This window comes from Equus quagga, chromosome 21, assembly GCF_021613505.1.
Source record: "Equus quagga isolate Etosha38 chromosome 21, UCLA_HA_Equagga_1.0, whole genome shotgun sequence".
NCBI classification, from domain to species: Eukaryota; Metazoa; Chordata; class Mammalia; order Perissodactyla; family Equidae; genus Equus; species Equus quagga.
In genome coordinates this window covers 35,502,609-35,523,364 of record NC_060287.1, presented here as the reverse complement: position 1 = coordinate 35,523,364, position 20,756 = coordinate 35,502,609, and the positions used below count along the sequence as shown (strand labels likewise).

The following is a 20,756-nucleotide window of genomic DNA, read 5'->3' as shown; positions in this document are numbered from 1 at the left end:
AGAGTTGTCAGGAAAGGCCCTAGGAGAAGATGTAATGTTTGAGCAAAGACTTAAAAGAGATGGGAGATGAGCTGTGTGCACATCTACAGGGAAAGCACTGAAGGTCAAGGGCCCAAGTAGTGCCAAAGCCAGGGGAGGAAGCAGGTTTATGCCTCAAATGTTACAGAAACACCAAGAAGGACACAGAAGCTGGGGCAGAGTGAGTGAAAGCAGATCCTAGAGGTCCCAGGAGGTCAGATTCCTGAGCAATCATTGTAAGGATGTAGTTTTGCCAAAGGCGGATGGGGATCAGAGTAGTGACAATGATCTCTCTCTTTTCTTCCGCTGCCTTGCTGAAACCAGAATTTAGGAGCTACTGGAGTCATCTCAGAGCAGTAGTGTGATCTGCCTGGTATTTGAAAAGGATCCCAGTGGCCCTGCTGTTGAAAGGAGAGTGTGTGGAGGGCAAGCATTGCAGCTGGAGACCTGTTAGAAGGCCTGTGCTGTGACGTGGCTTGGAGCAGGGCGACAGCAGTGGAAGAGGGACAAGTGGTTGGGTTCTGAATCTGTTTGGCTGATGGACTAAATGTGGGTATGAAGAAAAGGAGGAGTCAAAGATGGTGCCCAGGTCTTTGAGAAGAGTGGAGGGGCCACTTATCAAAATGGAGCAACTCCAGGAGAACAAATCGGGCTGGGATCATATCAGGAGTCTGGGCCTCTCCCTCTGTGGGCATGACCATCAAGTCCCAGTGTTAGTGATGATAAACTTTCTAAATACCTGATTTTTTTTTTTTTGATAAAAAATTTCTCCATTGTCAGGGTTTATACCATCAACGTTCTGCACTGCCACCATATCCCCACTTTAGCTTCACCTCCGCTCTCTGTTAGATTAATCCTTTGCTCACCACTAGTCCTGTAGTCTTAGTTTTTCCCATGGGGAATATCCCAATGTTTTTTATTCATTCACAATGTCTTTTTTGTCACTTCTTTACACATGAAGTCAGTTTAGCTGGTGGGAGACTGGGGATTCACATGATTTTCTGGGAAGGAACAGGCTGCCTGACTTCCCCTTGGAGGGGACCTAATCCTTTTGCTACATGCACCAAAGAGCTGACTTTGAAGTCCAGTAAATGTATAGTCGATGCCTTGATGTTATTCATTTGGGGTCAATTTTCCCACAGATGTGGTGTGCCTACTTAATATGTAGATTGAAAGTATCTTTTATTTAAGAAAATTTTTCTTGAATTTTATCTATAAATATTTGTTCTCTTCCATGCTTTTCAGTTTCTTCTTCAGTGTCTCCAGTTAGGGCACCCTAGGATTCCCTTCACCTGTCTTCTGTAGGTGTCATTTTCTCTCTGATTTTTTAGCTCATTTACTTCCATTTTATTTATTTGATATTTTTTTCTGTCTGTTCTCTATGTCTTATTCCCCAGCAAAGTCTGTGCTCCTCTATGCTCTCTCCAATATCGCCTTTATTTTGATAATTTTACTTTTCCCCTTTCTTTCTCCAGATCTGCCAGCTCACATTTCACTTTCTTAAGCTCTTGCTTCATAGACAAGTGGCATTTTATTCACAGCTTTCATCTAAATCACGGCAACATTTTTCTGGTGAGATTTCATTCTCTATTTCTTTCTTCTGTTTTTCTTATAGTATCTTTGCTAGATCCTGGCTTCCTTCTGAGAACTCACATTTGCAGAAACTTTATATCCCCAGAAAGGGATTGCTTTGTGCAAATATCTGGTTCTTCCCCAACCCTACTTCTCCAAGACACCAGGACCACGGGAGCTCCTGCCCACCCAGCCTGCACACACTCTGGTCACCAATGTTGGTTTTGCCCCTGGGATATGCCTCCCACTTTCACAATGCATGCTTTGCTGAGGCTTGCTCAGATTCGATAGGCATGGTCCATCTCTCTTTGTCTTTCTCCGTGTACCTCTGCTCAATGTACCTGGTTGGTGGCCCATTTAACTATTTTGTGGTTGAGATTTTATCTATTTCCTAATTTCATGCAAAATAGAGCTTGTATTTTCTATTCCTCTTTCTCCCATTTGTTTTTGTACGGTTTCCAAGCAGAGAAGAAATGCTGGTTTTTTGCTGCCATTTTTAAACCTTAAATCCTATTGTTTATATACTCAGTTGTATTAAATTTGGACTTGATTTTTGAAAAATAAGTAAAGTAGGAATCCAGGAGAAGAAGTAGAAATCATCAGTTAAGAGAGTGGGCTGAGTTCAAGCGCCAGACACCACACCATCTGGCTGTGTTATTGCAGGAAAATTATTTAACCTGCATGACCACAGTTTCCTCGTATGTGAAGCAGATAAAATAAGGGGATTAATGTGATGATTTAGTAAGATGATTCGTAGAAAGCATTTATTATGGTGCCTGGCACATAGCAATTAATCAACACACGTTAGCTGTTATCATCATTATCATCATCATCATCATTACTGTCATTATCATCAGCTCACATGTTTAGCCAGTTGTCCTAAAACCGTTTGTTGAATAGTTCAACATTTTCCCACTATCTTGAATTGCTTGAGAGTCTATGAAAAAAAAATGTGTTTACTGAAATATGTCTTTTGTCCCTCTCGCTGTTACACTGATCTGTATGTTCCGACATCAGGACCATGCACATCAGAGTTTTCTCTCTGCTTAATGTATTTTCATATCTAGTACAAGACTGCCCTCATTATTTTTTTCAAAAATATTCTAGATTTCTCACGTGGATTTTTGTTTGTTTGTTTCTTCTGAATGAATGTTAGGATAATTTTATCAAGTTCCAAAGAAATTATTCTGAAAAATTTGAGAGATTGTAGTAAATTTAAAGGTTAAGACGGAGAACATGTTGAGCCTTTCCAGCCAATATGGTGAATAGTCTCTCCATCTAGCCAAATCTTTTTTTTAATGTCTGTTATAGTTTTATTGTATTCTTTTTATATGCTTGTGGTAGTGAACTTCTGTTGACAATTTCTTTGATCTTCTTTGGTTTTCTGGGTGGAAAGGTGTTGCGTCTGTAGCCAGGGTTTATTGAGTCTCTGCAGCTTCCCATATCTCTTTCTTCTCCCAACAATGGAGAGTTTTTCCTTAGTTCAGGGGATTTCCTATTTTCTTCCACTCTGTAGCACACACAGAGGGCTCCAGTGGGGATGGGACCCTCCTTTTCCTGCCTGTTTCTCTCTAGACTAGCTTTCTGCCACCCATCTTCCTATGTCCTTCCTGCTGGTAGCTGTAGTACATTTATACATTTACGTAAGCCCAAAGTTTCCCCAAATCCAGTTTTCCCTGAATTGCAAGAGAATCCATCACTTTTTGGAGCGCTGATCCATAAATGGTTTTGCCTTTGCTCAGGTATCTCCCACTGTCCCCAGTGAGCTGTTGGGAGGTTATCATTTCTGCACCCACAAGATGCAATCTACCAGAGGGCCTGGCTGTCCCTTACCACCAGGGTCCCAGAAGAGTCCTCCTCTGCTTGGTGTCAACCCACCTGCCAGAACCCTCCCCACTTGTCATAGACTCTTTATGGAGGCCAACAGGGACTTGAATCTTTTGTTTATAAATCCATAGAAATGAAACCTGACACTTGAAACAGTTCTCTGGCTGTTTCCATGCAGTGTGCTCAACTCCAGACTGAGAAACAAGCGCCGGGCTTAGTACCTGGTCAGACTGCTCAGGTGACCCCCTTGGAGCCTCCTCCTCCTTCAAGGACTTGCCCTGGAATGCTTCATCTTGGTCTTGCTCACATCTTCTCTCCCAAAGTCAAGGTGACATTCCGGGACCCTCCGCAGTCCCCAAGGGTTCGACCTCTTCTGTGCCATTGCTTGCCTGGACCTACAGTGACCTAAGTCTTTCCAGGAACACCTACTCCAAACTCGTGCACCAGGCTCGACCAGGTTCTTGGTCCCACTTGTTATCCAGTGTTCCTTATCCCCGCTAGCATGCAAATAAGTGACAAGAAATGAATCTTGAATTCTTACAGGGAAAGAGCTCAAAGAATCTAAAAAGGAGAAGAAGTCAACAGCTCCCTGTGACAGAAGTGATGAAAATAAACCCAGCTTCAAAGATGAACGTGGCTCCCCCTTGTCCAAGAAAAGCAGCTCTGCTGGTGTGTCCCCCACGTGGGGACAATGCATCTCACTAAGCAATAATGAGTTCTTGGAAAAAGGATTATGAGCAGAACAGAGAGGATGAGGGGCCAACATATTGTTTTATTTTCTTCCATTGATGGTAGAATAAAACTCACCAGCACTTCTGCCCTCCTTTGTGCTAAAACCAGTGGAGTCTTAGTGGCCCTGGGAGCTGCTCCAAGACCACCGTAGACCCCTCACCCAAGGAAGCTGCAATTACCCTGAGCCTTGATAGGGTCACCAGGACAGTAGACTCTGGGGCCCATTTTGCCCTCTCTTCCCTTCTTTTTCTCCACTCCTCCATCTTCTCTCTTTCTAATTGCCTTTCTCCAGGAACTTTCTAGCAGTCCTCTTGAAGATAGAGGCAGCCACACTGAAGGCTAATGTTTGAGGACCTCTTGCTCCAGGGAGGTGGTGGCTGAAGACCTCATAGGGTAGACAGAGCTGTGGGGACTCTTCACAGCCCACAGTCCCAATGCAAAGCTGTGGGGTGGCATTGGCACAACCGAGCCACCTAAACTGCCTCCAGTATCACCTGTGCCATCTGCAAGTGCTGAGTCGTGTCAGTTCATGGTTGCATTTTCTGATAAGTGAGTGAGGGACCCATGTTCCATCTTGATAATAAAAAAGGATGCTTGCAGATTAGGCACAGAGTTAAAGTCATGAAACCGGCATGCTAAACTAGTGGGCTACGAAATTGTCACAACCCCTGGGGAGGCACTAATCTAGTCCACCTAATTACAGTTGTTTTCATGGGATAGCGTTCTTCAGTATAGACATAAAGGAATTAAGGGAAGAAAACTGAATTGCACAGTGAACATAACTGTATGCATATTTAGGAAAGAAGTAACCTTGACGCTGTCCCAGCTAGGGTGTGGTGTTTTATCAAGAATGGATTTAATACAGGGAATTAGATGCATGCAAACTTTTTGGAATGATGGGAGAAACACAGCGAACTTTCAGGAACTTAAGAAATGTGGGAACCATGAGAAGCTACTCCCATCTGTGGTCACAGCTGCCCACAGCACCATAAAGCAGCAATTTGTTCTCCAGGAATTGGGTGTTTGGTGTCTGCCCATGCATCAACTCGCTGCTTCTGAAGGACAGTGATGATTTCTTCCTTGCATCATCAAAATCGTATTCAAGTGCCTCTTACTGGTGAAATATAAACCAGAACCTGGTGACAAATCAGCCAAGGAAAGGTGTTTTTCAGGCTTGCTGTCCCTGCAGTTTAGGGAAGAGTTCGAAGGGCAGCAGTAGTGCTGCGGACCAACAGACAGTATCTGGTGCAAACATTACATGCACGCGTTGTACAGGGTGGACACTTCCTTCTTTAGGCTTGGGAATACTCTCCAGCCTGGAACTGGACCAGTGTCTTAGGATGTGCCTTTGAACACTTCTGGCTTCTTCTCTGGAACAGGACACCAGAACTCAGCACTCTGCCCCTGAGCAAGGATTCCCTTTCCAGCTGCCGAACCTGAAATAGTTGAACTGCTGTCACTCTGGATGCTTGTTCTCTCCTCTTCCCATCTCCACCTCCGTCTATACCTGCTCCCTCCCTGCAACTCACCAACTATTCTCAGAGGAGGAAAACCCTCACCCTGAGCAAGAAAAATGAACTCATTCCTCAGGAAAACACCTCCTTCCCCATAAGGAGAAAAGAGACTGTGTTTTGTATTCCTTGTTGAGGAGAAGGAATAGCCTGTAGCCTTACTCTCTGGATGTAACCCAGGGAAAGTAGAGACCCCCTTCCACTATTCCCCTCTACTTCAAATCAGTCATTCTCTGCCCTGCCATGGGGACTCCCTCATTGTGCTCATTGACCAACTTCTTCTGGTCGTTGCCTGTGGGCAACTCACTCCCGTTCATACAATCTTTTTTCTTTTTTGTCTGTACAACAATCTATATGTATGTAAATGGATTCTTCTTCCCATTTCATATATAATCAAATTAAGGATGCCAAGGCAATAAGCTACTTCCTCAAGGGCACAGCTCATGAGTTTCAGAGATAGACTTAGAACCCAGTTCTTCTAATCCTCAGCCAAGCGCTCTCACTACAGACCAGCAAAGACTTAAGAGTGGAAGAAAGATGAAACAATTACCACCTTTGCTGCTGCATTCAAAGTGGGCTGAGTTGGCGACACTCAGCTGTTCCTTTTCCGCTATTTCCACTCCCTCAGTCCTTGAGAACACTGCTAGGCATATCTTTTCAATAAACGAGAAAGGCCACACAGTATTAACATACCCAGGAATTCAGTATGTGCCCTACATAATGCTGTAACATTTTCTCTTCATGTAACAGAGCACTAAAACTGTCCTGGATTGACCCCAGCTATCCACGGAAAATTGACAGGTTTTTAATGAATGACTTTCCATTCCTACAGTGTATCTTCTAGCTAATTACCTAGAGTGCTTACCTTACACTAACAAGATTACAGAATTTTGAATATTGTATGCGCTGTGTTAAATTTTTCTCTTTACGATAATGATGAATCTAAAGTAGATGACCAATAATTCTATCAAACCATGGCGAAGTCCACTTTCCTCAATATGACAAGTCCTCACCCTTGAGACTGTTGTCCTTATAGTGGATGAATTGGTTCACTTTTATTCTGTTTAGCAAGCAGGTTCAGATTTATAAATGGTATAACCGTTCACGTTAGGTTCATTTGCTAATGAAAAAAAGATTTAATGTTTTTCAAATGCACTTACACTTTATTTCTGTCATCATTAGGACGTTTCATTAGTGAAGAAGTTTCTCCGGGTCCAGATAGGAATTAGTAGATAATCCTTTTCAGCTTCTTAATTGAGACAGCTTAGCAATGTTGGTAAATTTTATGTTGTAATTCTTTAGTATAAATGTGTCAAATATTACAAGTTTTTTTCTGGTGAAAATTCGTTGAGGAAAGGAAAACATGTGTGTTTTTGACATGAATTATCCTGTAACTTTCTCATATTCTATCAGCATTTCATTAGATATTTAGAGTTTTGTAACACAGTTTTACCTAATTTGTTAGTCCTATAAAATTTTCAGATTTCTTGGTTTGCTGTCTTATAGGAAGATTTTTTAAATCTCACATTTGACTGTGTTTTCAAGTTGTGGATATTAAACTAGATCTAACTCTCAATTCGCAGTCAATTCACTAGCCTTTATAGATTTTCAAACTTTGGACCAATTTAATCACTTGAATAAAAATTAAAGCCTTTCTCAATGATTTTAAGTTCTAATAATACCCTTATCCTTATCCTAAAGAACAGGTTATCCACAAGAAGGAATTGTCTAATTTATAAAACCAAATCCTTAAAACATACAATCAACTCTTCTGAGAGAAAAAACATATGGTCATCCTAATAGATGAGGAAAGGTAGCTGATAATATTCAACATTCAACCCTGATCCAAACAACAGGAAAAAAAACTTTTGTAAAATAGGAATATAGAAATACTTTTTAAGATCCAAAGTGCCTTGGCAAATGAAAATGAAAAATATAAGAAGTCCAGCAGATACACGAGCAAAGGGTATGGACATACTGTTCACTAAAGAACAAGTACAAATTGCCGATACATTTGTGAAAAGATGCTCAAACTTATCTATAAGCAAAAACAAACAAAAAAATAGTAACATCATGCAAATTTAAATAATTAGATATATAGTGCATTGATGAAGATCAACAAGATTAATCGTGTACATGTGTGAGGACAAAACCCCAGCCAGCACTGATGGAGGTAAAATTGGCATATCTTTCAGTAAGCAATTTAGCAATATATTTTAGCATTTAAATGTGCAGAATTCTACTTCAAGGATTAACCCAAAAGATTTCCTACCAATGTATCTTCCTCTCTATTCATGGATTGATTGATGAGTGGAGAGGTCCACTGCAACATGGTCCTTATTCTTGTGGAAGAGGAAAGACTAAAAGTCAACTGACAATAAAATGATTTGATAATTATAAACAGAAATTTAAAAAAATAAACAGCAATATTGTGCGCTTACGATATACTGTACTCCAGTTTAAGAACTTCAATGCCTACACCACCCCATGAAGGAGGTTCTATTATTATCTCCATTTTACAGAGGAGGGAGCCAAGTAACTGAAAAGTTGCATAATTACCTAATTCCCCACAGTGTATCGGTGATCCCTTGCTGTGTAACAAATCACCTCAAAATTTAGTGGCTTAAAATAACACACATTTGTTATCCCCCCGTTTCTGTGTGTCAGGAATTCTGATATGGCTCAGCTGAGTGCTCTGGCTCAGAGGCTCTCCCAGCACTGCAGTCAAGGTGCTGGCTGGGGATGTATCATATCAAGGCTCAACTGAGGAAGAGTCTTCTCCTGAGATCACTCATGTCGGCAGGTGTTGGCAGGATTCAGTGTCTCACAGGCTCTTGGTTGGAGGACTCTCTTGTGGGGGACTTTCCATAGGACAGCTCACAATATGGCAGCTCACATTCCCCAGAGTGAGGGCTCTGACCTCAGAGAGAGAGAGATTGAGAGACAGGCCACAATCTTTTGTAACTATAGCTACTGGCCCAGTGTCTGCCACACACTTGGTGCTCAAAAATTGAACAATAAAGCCCATTTGTGTAAGAACAGAGCACATTTTTATATGCACATTTCATATGTGCTTATAAAATATTAGGAAAGCTATAGTCTCGCCAAATAGTGGGGTTGGGATCATGAGGAAAAAATTTACTATTTTACAATTTGAATTTTTAACCAAAAATTCACAGACCCCTAGTCTGAAATTGTCATGTTTTAAACCCTAGTAGGTAAATTAGTAAACAACTTTCATTAATTTATTTTCAAAATCAATCACTCTTTTACTGACATGTTCAGTATTCGTGAAACATATGTTAAAATCTTCTGTGAACTTTCATATGAGTTACATTTTAAATCATTTGTGTTACCCACGTTTCTGTTATAATTTTGCATTTTATATATTTTGATAATTTCTCTGACAGTTTCCAAGGAGTGAACAGATTTGGGGATAAAATGATCTTGTTCATTTAGTCTCACTTTATAAAATATTCAGTAGCTGATACTGAGGAAAGCAACATGTTGAATTTATAACAAAATACTGTTACATTTCTAAAACTTATTCATCCTTGATTTTCAATTATTTTTGAAGGAGATACATTTTTAAATGTTTTTCTACTCAGAATTATGTTATGATATTTCATATCTTAGATACGTGATAAAGAAGTGATCCAGATGTGTGAGTATTGTTAGGATGTGCTCTCCCTTCCAACTTTACAATGATCTCTCATCCATGTGCTTCTTACATATGTTTACACCAGATGTCAGCCAACTATGGGCCACAAGTCAAATCCTGCCCGTACCTGTTTTTGTAAATAAACGTTATTGGGACGTATCATGCTGTTTTGTTTGCATATTTTTTATGGCTACTTTCCTTCTTCAATGGCAGAAATAAGTAGTTCTGACAAACAGTATGGCCTGCTAAGCCTAAAATATTCACTATTTGGCCCTTTGTAAAAAAAGATTTTCAATTACTGTCTGAAAATACTGAGAATTTTTATCCATGACCATGATACAGGCTTCCGTGTATAGATCTCCTTTAATTGTTAGCAATAATTTCTCTAGTTACTAATGGGTCAGTCTTGCACATATTTTGTTAAATTCTTCTCTAAATATTTCCTGTTTAGATGCATATGTATTATTTTTTTAAATTTCAATTTCCAATCTCTTGTTACTAAAAATATAAAGAAAGTTACCCCTGAATTTTGTATATTGATGTGACTTTACTGAACTTGTTTATTATTCTAGCAACTTTTTTGTAGATTCTTTTTGATTGTCTATGTAAAAATCATGTCATCTATGAATGAAGACAGTTACAGTATTCTTTTCTAATACATTTTATTTCATTTTCTTCTTTAATTGCTCTTGCTAGAATCTCCAGAAATATGTTGAATAAAAAGAGTGCGAGCAGATGTTCTTGCCTCTTTCTTGATCTTTGGTGGGAAATAATTCAGTCTTTCAGAATTAAGTACGATGTTAGCTGTGAATTTTTTGTATTAGCCTTTTATCAAGTTATTCTGTTCTATTGCCAGTTTACTATGAGATTTTTATCAGGATGTTGAATTCTGTAGTTTTTTTCTTTTTTGTGTGTCTATTCAGTGATCATCCTGTGTTTCTTTTTTGGTCTGTTGATACAGTGAATATCATTGACTAATTTTTGAATTTAAACCAACCGTGCATTCCTGGAGTAGATCTCACTTGGTTATGATATATTATTGTTTTTATATATTGATACACCTGATTTGGTAATATTTGGCTAAGGAGTTTTATGTCTGTTTCCTTAGGGATATTGGTCTGAAGTTCTCTTTTCTTGATTTTGGTATCAAGATGATACTGGCCTCATAAAGTCAACTGTAAAGTGCTCCCTCCTCTTGTATTTTCTGAAAAAGTTTGTGTGAAATTGGTGTTATTATTCTTTAAGTGTTAGGTAGTATTTGCTAGTGAAGCTGTGTGGGCTTTGAGCGTTCTTTGTGGAAGGTTTTCAACTACAAATTAAATTTATTTATAAATATAGGACTCAAGATTATCTAATTTTTCTTGAGTGACCTTTGACAGTTTGTGAATTTCAAGGAATTTATCTATTTAATCTAAATTGTTAGGTTTATTGCCACGAAGTTATTTTGCTATTATCATTTTAATTCAAGTAAGCACTGTAGTGATGGCCTCTTTCGTTATAGTTACCTGTGAATTGGGTCTTCTCTCTTGTTGATCAGTCTGGCTGGAAGTTTTTTTATTGTATTGTTTTTGTCAAAGAACAGGCTTTTGGCATTATTGATTGTCTCTATTGTTTTTCGGTTTTGTATTTCATTAATTTAAGTTTTCCTCTTTATTATTTCCTTACTTTGGGCTTTATTCGCTCTTTTCATAATATCTTTTTAGGGTAGATGCTTAGCTCATTGATTTGTGATCTTTTTCCTTTTTTAATACAATAATTTAGTGCAGCAAACTTCCACCTAAGTATTACTGTTAGTTGCGTCTCACAATTTTGATATGTTGTTTTTACATTTCAACTCAAAATACATAGTTTTTCTAATTACTCTTGTGATTTCTTCTTTGACTCATAAGTTATTTAGAGTGTGTTGTTTAGTTTTCAAATATTTGGAGTTTTTCCAGATACATTTCTGTTATTGATTCCAATTTTACTTTTGCTGTGGAAATAGAACATAATTTGTATTATTTTTATCTTATAACATCTACTGAAATTTGTATTATCACCCACAGTATTGTCTGTTTTGACACCGGTTACAAGTGCATTCAAAACCAACATATAGGGGCCAGCCTGGTGGCACAGCGGTTAAGTTCACACGTTCTGCTTTGGCAGCCCAGGGTCCACTGGTTCAGATCTCAGGTGCAGACATGGCACCACTTGGCAAGCCATTGCTGTGGTAGGCATCCTACATATAAAGTAGAGGAAGTTGGGCACAGATGTTAGCTCAGGGCCAGTCTTCCTCAGCAAAAAGAGGAGGATTGGTAGCAGATGTTAGCTCAGGGCTAATCTTCCTCAAAAAAAAAAAAAAACACACAAAACAACCAACATATATTCTGCTATTATAGGGTGTAGAGTTCTATAAATGTCAGTTGAGTCAAACTGATTGATAGTGGTATTAATGTTTCCTTTATACCAAATATTGTTTCTTCTGCCCTTTCTTTATTTCTTCTCTTTTTGACACTGTAATTATTCAATGTTAGAACATGTGATATTGCTCCAGAGCTCTAGGATGATCTATTCTGTATTTTTCACATTTATGCACTTTTTATTTTACTTTGGATAATTTCTATTGACCTAGTTTGAAGTTCACTAATTCTTTCCTCTGCTGTGTCTAATCTGCTAATTATCTTGTTTAAGAAATTCTTCATATCTAATGTTGTGTTTGCTGTTTCTATAATTTCATTTGTCTATCTGTCTCTTTTGTATAATTTTATACAATCCCTCACCTGTTTGTGGATATTAATCATAGTTTTTGTAAAATTCCTGTCTGATAGTCCTGTACTAAAGTTCTCTTGATGATTTTTTTTCTCTGGTCCTTTTTCCTTGCTTTTTTTGTGTCTCATAATATTTTATTGAATTCTGGCCATGGTGCATAAAAGAAGAGTAGAGATTGAGGTATGTTATACTTATTTCCGGTTCTTTAGTTCTTATCTGCTTTTATGACCAGTACCTTGTCCTTTTACCCTGTACCAAAGGTGAAATTGCTTATACATCCCATGTCTCCTTGCAAGGCTTCTAAGTCTTTACAACTAAGTTTACCTAGCCGCCTGTGACTTCAAGTTTCTGATTCATTCAAAGAAAAGTATGATTTCATAGATTAACAGTCTCTTTTTTTGTTGTTAGAATGGAAGCGATATTCTTTTGTATCTTTCTCCATCCTTAACAGAAATGGAACTCTCTTTTTTTTTAGTTCAAGTTTTCTAACTCCTCTCTAGCAGTTCTCTTTTGATAGAAATCACCTGTTGTAGGGATTCTGCTTGTCCTTATTCAGTGTGAAAGGTCCCCTTGGATACCTTATTAATTTCCCTTGTCTCTTTGGTGGGGCTGGTATACCTGAAGTAGAAATAAGGGAAGAGGTGGCACAGCCACGTTCTCTGCCACTGTGAGTTGTGGAGTATCAAGAGGCAAATGGTCAGTTTGGTGCAGAGATGTCAGGAAGAAGTGTCTCCTCCTCTCATGTCCTCAGATGCAAAGTCTGAAGTTTCCTGCGTGAGGAGTATGGTGACAGCACACGGTTCAGCTCCTGTGTAGGTTCAGGGGCCATGGAGACCAGCAGCTCCTCTCTAGAACACACTCTTGGCCCGTGATTTGGGCTTTCTCCAGGAAGATGGAATTGGTCCTCACCCCTGGGCCCTCTCCCCAAATCCTCAGACTCAGGACAGAGAAGAGAGAAGCCCAATCAGCCTTTCATGTCTTGGATCACACCCTCCTAGCCCCACCCAATGTCCCCAGGAGAGAGGCAAGCAGCATAGCAGGTTAATCCAAACCACCATCTGCCCAGAAAACTCTTGAGACCTTAATCCTCTGTTTTATTATTTCTAAAAGATTTTTTTTTCAAACTAGTGTCATAAGGATCTCCCATATAAATCATATAACATCTGTGATTAGAGTATATCACACCTGTGCCATTATCTACTTGGATGCAAGCACTCTGAAGAGAGTGGTCCTTTAATTCTGTGCTGTCTCATTGCAATGAACTGGCTTCCTTATTTAAGAAACATTGAATGGTATTAACAGTGTGTGTGTTTCTAGACTGGAGAACGACCACACTTAGAAGAGAAATCTGCAATGCTTGTAGTCTCTTTGTAGACTCAGATGTGTGCAGTGAGCAAGGTCTTCAAATGCCATGTCCCTGGAGCCCTCCGTGTTTGCATTCATCTTAAGCCCCTGGGAACACAAGGAATTTATTTAGCACCATGAGAGATGTCTACTTCTGTAGTCACTCTACTGTGATGACTTTGAATAATTTATCAGCTGCTTAACACTCATCAAATTTGTTTTTTTGTGTTGAAACAATCTGTAAGGTCTCTTACTCTTTATCTCAGAGTTTGAAATACTGTCATTTTAAATAAACGTGTTTCTCTCCAAACAAGAATTTCCATGTTAGAAGAAAGAAAAAAAATACTTCGTGTTTCCCATGACTGTCCCCTGTGATATATGTTAAACGTGCATCGCTTCTCTTTATTAGTCTGGGTGACCTTGAGCTCACTGTCTCCCCATGTTTATTCATGTTTGCATCATTGTTGCTCTGTTTTATTCTATTTCAGGTGCTGGGGTTCCCCAGTTCCAACCAATTGCCCTGAATGGCCGAATTCAGGTCCTCAGCAATGGGTCTTTGTTGATCAAGCATGTCGTGGAAGAAGACAGTGGCTACTACCTCTGCAAGGTCAGCAACGATGTGGGCGCGGACGTCAGCAAGTCCATGTACCTCACGGTGAAAAGTAAGGAAGAAGAACGCTTCATTTTACCTAAATAGGTCTTTTCGGGCTTAAATTTTCAATGGTCTCCCTACACACTTCTTTAAAAACAGAACACAACAAAAACAAAATGTTGGTTTGCTATAGCTGGGATTTGACGTTTTGCTGTCCAAAAAACACATTTGAAGAGGATGGCAAAAATCCAGCCAGTTGTCAACAGCATGCCCATGTCCCCTTGAGTCTGGGGCATGGAGCCACATGATTCCCTCCCTTTGGTTCCCGTGGCCACTGGTACAATCTCTGGGCAACCTAGCAGACGAATGGGTCTCTGCCTTGCTATCCTGTAGATTTTATTGTGGAACAGCCCAATATATGGTCTCAGATGTGTTCTTTTCAGAGGTTTTTTCATACATTTTATTATTTGAAAGCTGGCTTGTCCATAGATTTCCCTTTTAAGATCCTTATGAAATCAAGCAACCAGAAACCTCTACCAAAACACACAACTACAAGAAGATAGAAACGTGTAGCACTGTGCTTAGGGTCCATGCCATGTTGCTGACCCATTTTATAGGAAAGGATACCTTATAATGAAATTGTTTTCGTACTTTGGTAACTAAACCACCAAAGAAAAGACATAAAGTGGACCAACTTTTACTGAGCGTCACTTATTAGCAAATGGTTGTACATCTTGTTGGCAGTGAACCGGTTATGTCTTTCTCCATTTTTATAATTTTCTTTTGGATAACTTGTGATTTCTTCCTGAGTACAAGGCTTTGATCTGGCTTCTTCTTTTTGATTTTAATTGTGCTACTGATCGATTGGAAAGGATCACTACCATATTGTTTATTAGGGGGGCTGGATTTAAAAGTGAGTTTCAGTGGTGTGTGTATGTGTGTGAGATATTTAAAGGCTAGCTACACAAAGACTAGTATCCATCCTGTTTCACTAAGAACTTATTCTACTTAGTCCATAATTTCCAACAGAACATTGACAATATCAAACCATCTATTTGCTATACTTTTATATCCTGTAAAAAATTATAGGTCTGAAATAGGGTTGCTTGGAAATATGTTTTGCATGTATCCAATACATAATTTTGACTTCTAAATTTTATACTCTGGAGGAACTGATGTGCAAGAATCTGAAGACAAATTGTCCTATCACTGAAATCCAAAGTTGAAATGGTAACTTTAAAAAGTGATAAATTGATGAAATATTAAGGAAACCCAAGGGCTGAGGATCGGTGGCAACCAATGTTGATCCGTCTTTCCCCAATGAAAGGAACATATTTTGCAATTGCTTTGATACATTTTAAATGTATGAAACATTTTTGCATTCCACAAATACTTATCTAGGCTCTAACAGACACAAGGCCCTATCAAGGCTGTAAACACAGTCAACTATGGACCTCACCCTCCTGAATGAAAGAGCAAATGCTTTGGAAAAGGAAATAACAAGGAAGACTATAGAGCTTACTAATTATAATGTGAGATGAGTAGTAATATGTATCATAGATGTGCTTTTCAAAGGAGGACAGAACTGCCAGCTTGAGGGGATAAAGGAAAGCTTCATGGAAAAAACTTTTAAAGAATGAGTAGAATTTAAAAATGCAGAAACTAAAGATTTTCCCCACATCTCCTCTCTCTATCCCCTTGGTGCTGGTAGTGGGCATGGAACCTCAAAGAAAACGTCCCCCTGCCCTTAGCAGGCTTTCTCTCTCGTGGGGCCATCAGGCATGGGTGTGTACTACTCCTGTCCAGCAGAATGCACTACTGTTGGAAGACAGTGCGGCACACTGCGAGTGTACAGACGAGCGTACGGTTCGCATTTGCTGGTAGAATCGGTGACTACAGAATGAAACTCTGTGGCTTTTGAGTTGAGTCCTAAAGGATGCAACAGGTTTCAGAATTGTTGTGGGTAAACCGAGGCACTCAAGGGAGAGGGAACAGAGAGAGCAGATGTAAGAAATTAAAAGACCCGAGAAAAGCAGTAGCTCTGTGTGAAGGTTGTACAGCGCACAGAGGGGATAGAGAGGGAAAGCTTTAGGGTGAGCATATGTCCAAGAAAAATGTTCTTAGAGTTGGCCAATTTTAGATTCTCTCAACCCGTACAAACTGTTAGTGGAGAGATGGATGCACTTAAACAACATTCCTTTCACCAGTTCTTGCTAACCCTCGGGTGGCTTTATAAGTTATTTCAGCTTTAAGTGTCTGGTATTTTTAACCTTTTAAAAATCATAATATTTAAATTCTGAAAGGCAAAAAATAATTTGAGAAAGAGATATAGAAGCACAAAGAAGAAAGATATTCAGTGAATATATCTGTTGCTCAAGTGATACCATTTAACAAAAACAACTAACACACGTAAGGTGAGTTTTGCTTACTCTTGGTGGGTTTGACCAAACTATAAGTGTGTGCAAACTGACACACTGAGGCAGCACACACAGCAATGGGAGATCTGCCGCTGGGTGTACGGCTATTTTACTAAGAAAATAGGGAGGAAGTGGAAGCAGGGTGCGTTGGTGCTGGTGTGATGGGGGCAGAGCTGGCACCCTGGCTGCTGCTCAGCTGCCCACCAGCACCTGATGAAGCCGATTTTGTGTCCCCATAAGTGGTAACAGGATTATACCTGACACCACAGTGAGGGAGGTTCTGGGCTCTTCTTATCTGACATTAACCAGGCTTACATCAGGCACAATTTCTGTAATGCTTTATTGTTATTTCTAGAGGTAACAGAGAGGATACATGAAAATGCAGACCCACATGGGCACACCTAGTGTGCACACCAGACCCAAATGCCTTCCAGGTCGTAGCAAGAAGAGCAAAGACTATCATCTCATTATCCTTTATTGTGATCTCTTAATACAGTCCTAGTAATGACGTACACAGACTCAAACTCATGTGCGTGCACACACGCACCCCCTATTCCACACAAACTCAGTAAAACCATCACCAATGAACGAGAGCTACCTCTTCAAACCCAAGAGGACAAGAATGACAGCCAAACAGGGCCACCCTGCCAGCCACTGGGAAAAACACTGCATGGAATCCCTAAAAAAAGGGACAAAGTCTCCTCCCCTTTTCTCCAAAGGGTTGATTACAGGCTTTAACGTACTAAAGAATTTCTCAATATTGCTCAAATTTGTTACATAAAAATGGTAACAAGTCTACTTTGGGGTGGTGACTACTATTTTGACAACCTTCAAGCAGTAGCCCCCAAAGGAAATCCTGTTAGGAAAAAAAAATCTTACACTCCCAAGTGAAAATTGGTGAAATCCTCAAAGACAATATGAGAAGGACGTGGAGAGGGGTGAAGAAGTATGATGTAATCAATGGGGGAGCCCAGGGGACAGTGAAAATCCCTCTATGATTGCACCCCAAAGCCCTAGATTCTTTTCCTGGTTCCACTACTTCTAACTATGTGATTCTGGACAAATTGCTTTACCTCTCTGAGCCCAAAAAATAGCAAGAATTATGCCTTCCTCACAGGGGTATCATGAAAATTAAAGGGGATAATGTATGTGAAAATGCATTGTATAATATAAAGCCCTCCACTTGTGTATTCGATGACATACAAATAGCACATGATGCTGTTGGTTGTAAAGAAAGAAAACATATACACTGGTGGTGCTGGGCACCAGAACATTTCCAGAAAATCGCTCTGAAGAAGAAAATGAAAAGGTCATAGGAAGGAAGAAGGAAGAGGCAACACGACTTGCAAGATCCACGGGGAGGTATTTTCACATCCATGTGATGCTGATCCATGGGAGTGGCACCTCTGCAAACTCTGGTGGCCAATGTTTTTTTTTTTTCTTTGAGGATGATTAGCCCTGAGCTAACATCTGCTGCCAATCCTCCTCTTTTTGCTGAGGAAGACTGGCCCTGAGCTAACATCCGTGCCTTTTCTCTTCCTCTGCTTTATGTATGGGATGTCTGCCACAGCATGGCTTAACAAGCAGTGCATAGGTCCCCACCCAGGATCAGAACCAGCAAACTCCAGGCCGCTGAAGGGGAACATGCGAACTTAACATGTTCCACCAGGCCACCAGGCTGGCCCCACTAATATCTTTTTCCCAATCCTGGTTGTTTAAGAATCATCAATAAAGTGTTTGAGGATTTCAAACTGAAAAAAAAATTTTGATAGAAAGGAAATTGCACTGCTCTACGTAAAAATAGTAAGTATTCTCCCTTTTCTATGTCATTAGAAACAGAAACAAAAAAAATGGGCTGCAAATATTTCTAAATTCAATAAGAGAGAACTTTCTGGCTGATCAGTTGATGTCAGAAAATTAAGGCGTCTTCTCAGATGAGAACTGCAGACTCCCAGGATGCCTGGTGCTGGGTTTTATGCTCGTTTTAAAGACCTAAACTCTACAAGACAAGACCTGCTTTGGGGGGATTCACCGGGAGTGCTGGGAACTGAGCACAGGCTCAGTCTCCTGTCTGAGAAATTTTCTTACCTGTACACCAACTCTTTCAAAACCCGCTACTCCAATAATAGAGCAATTTAACAATGAGTGTCTCCCACCCACAGTTTTTTGGAATCAGTCATGAGGCGGCCATGGGCAGAGACGAGACCAGGCAGTCAGGTGTGGAATGAATGGTCATGGAAAGCAATCAGGGAGACAGAAAAGTAATCAAACCCTTCCAGCTTTGTTGGTCTTCTTGCTTCTGATTCAACATTATCATCTCAACTCTAATTTATCTTTCAGCAGAATTCATCCCACGAATAGGGACCCAAAACATCAGGCGATTAAGGACCCTTGGCAGAAAAGACTGAAGGACTAGGCTCTGCTTTCAAGCAAATTTGTCCTCTGGTGACAACATTGCACCCCTCACCCCAGGCCCATTAGGGGCTGAAGAAGCCTCTCCCACTGTGCTAGGGACCGTTTGGGATGTGGGAAGGTGGCCTTTTGTGGGAAGAGAATAGTTCCCAAAACTGCTGGATCTCTCAACTGGATGAGCTGTTCCTAATGTTTCTCCTAGATGCCAAAATTGCGTCCTCCCTTCTCCCAACTTTCTGCCCCTGGCGGATCTGAGCCTGTGTGTTTCCAGGAATGCTGGTTACCATACGGATCTGGGGCCCACGATGCACAAGAAACTCTTCTCTGGTCGGCCGCTCTGCATAGGTCCTTCCTGACCCCACCTGCAGTATAACAGAGCATCCCTTATCAAACAGGGCAGATGCTTCCCTGGAGCGTCACTTACTCTTGGGATCTAATGAAACTCCCCTGGCTCCCGGAGCCAACCCACAGGCTCCAGGGCAGCCTTGGTCCTGAGGCCTTCCTCTGTCAGGCTCAGCCCCGGCAGGTCCCTGGGTGCCATGCCCATCTCTCTTCTCTGCCAGAATGTGGGTACACATGCCTGCACCCTGTGTGTGCACCCACCAACTCAAGTCAGCTTTGATCAGACAGTCCCGAGGGCCTCTGCCATTACTGGACAGACCGCAATAACGTGATATGACCTCAGGCCACTTCAAGTCCTGCCATTGCCAGGGTGGATATGTGGGGCATGGCATACAATAGTCCATTCTTCCCCCACCAAAGAATCCTTATCTGCCCTGAATATTCCTTCAATCTCCATTACTCCTGGCCCTCACCTGCTGCCTCCAGGACCTACAGATCTTTACCTAAACACCTAGTTATGGAAATAAAAATCTTCTTCTCCACTTCTTGCAATTTCTCTGTGATACTCCTGGGAGAAGAAAGGAGCACAGTGCCAAGCTGCCCACACATGAAGCTGTGATGGCCTCAGTCAATCCCACAGAATGCTTCTGGGCTCCTCATGGTCGCTCTGACAGTCTGCCCTTTCCTTTAGAACAGGAGTAACGGCTTATTTTTTGTTTGTTTGTTTTGCTCTTGCAGAGGAAGGGGGAGTAAAGTTTGAATGCATAACACTACTAAATTACAATTTTTTTTGTTCTTTAAATTGCCAAATAACTCACGTCCATCTCAGTCTAAGGCTGTTTTCCCTCTGATATTTTAATTCGGGGTGCTTCTAAATCAAGCCTCCCAAACCTTGGCCCCTGGGCCCCAGGGGGCTGTGGATGACCGGTGAGGGTTCTGGGACCCCTCGAAATCACATGCAAAAGTGTATGTATTTTTCCGAGAAGAAACACTGTAGACTTCATGATGTCCTCAAAGGGATCCATGATGCAAAGAAGGTAGAGAACTACTGTTCTAGAAGGTCACATGCAGGGTGGCCTGAAATGAAGATGGCATGTTGTGCTTTTCACATATCTCAGATCATCAGACTGGAAGCAACCAAGCACATGAGAGTATGGTTATAAGGGGCCAAGGAGGAGTCAGCCACCGTGAATCAGGTGCTGTCTAGGTTTTATTAAAAACTAGGTTTTAATATTTCATGATCTTTGCTTCACGTCTACACTTTTATTGCAGCCTTAGGGACACATGTGAGGAAAATGAGTCAAAGTGATGCAACTCTGTGGTTAACAGTCAGGCTCCAGACTCACGCTGCCCGGGTCCCACCCCTCCGAGCCATGTCACCTGAGGCAGGTGACTTAGCCTTTCTCCAAGCCTTCCTAAATCAGAGGCCCTGAAAATACCTCTCTCGTGGGGTTGCTGTGAGGCTGACATGAGCCTTCACGTATAATCACTTAGCAAAATGCCCAACATGTGGCGGGTACAGACTGAGAGCTCCCACTGTTGAGGCTGAGGTTGCTAATGCTGTTGTGATTGTTATCATC

General features: G+C 40.8%; 1 protein-coding gene across 1 annotated transcript in view; it reads left to right on the top strand.

Annotated features, from left to right (window-relative positions):
* Positions 1-20,756, top strand: part of LOC124231306 (Down syndrome cell adhesion molecule) — a 579,967-nt gene that overhangs the window by 352,051 nt on the left and 207,160 nt on the right. Inside the window, exon 11 of the mRNA XM_046648016.1 lies at positions 13,902-14,075. Within this exon, the coding sequence (XP_046503972.1) occupies positions 13,902-14,075 (174 nt within the window). The remainder of the gene's footprint in view (positions 1-13,901; positions 14,076-20,756) is intronic.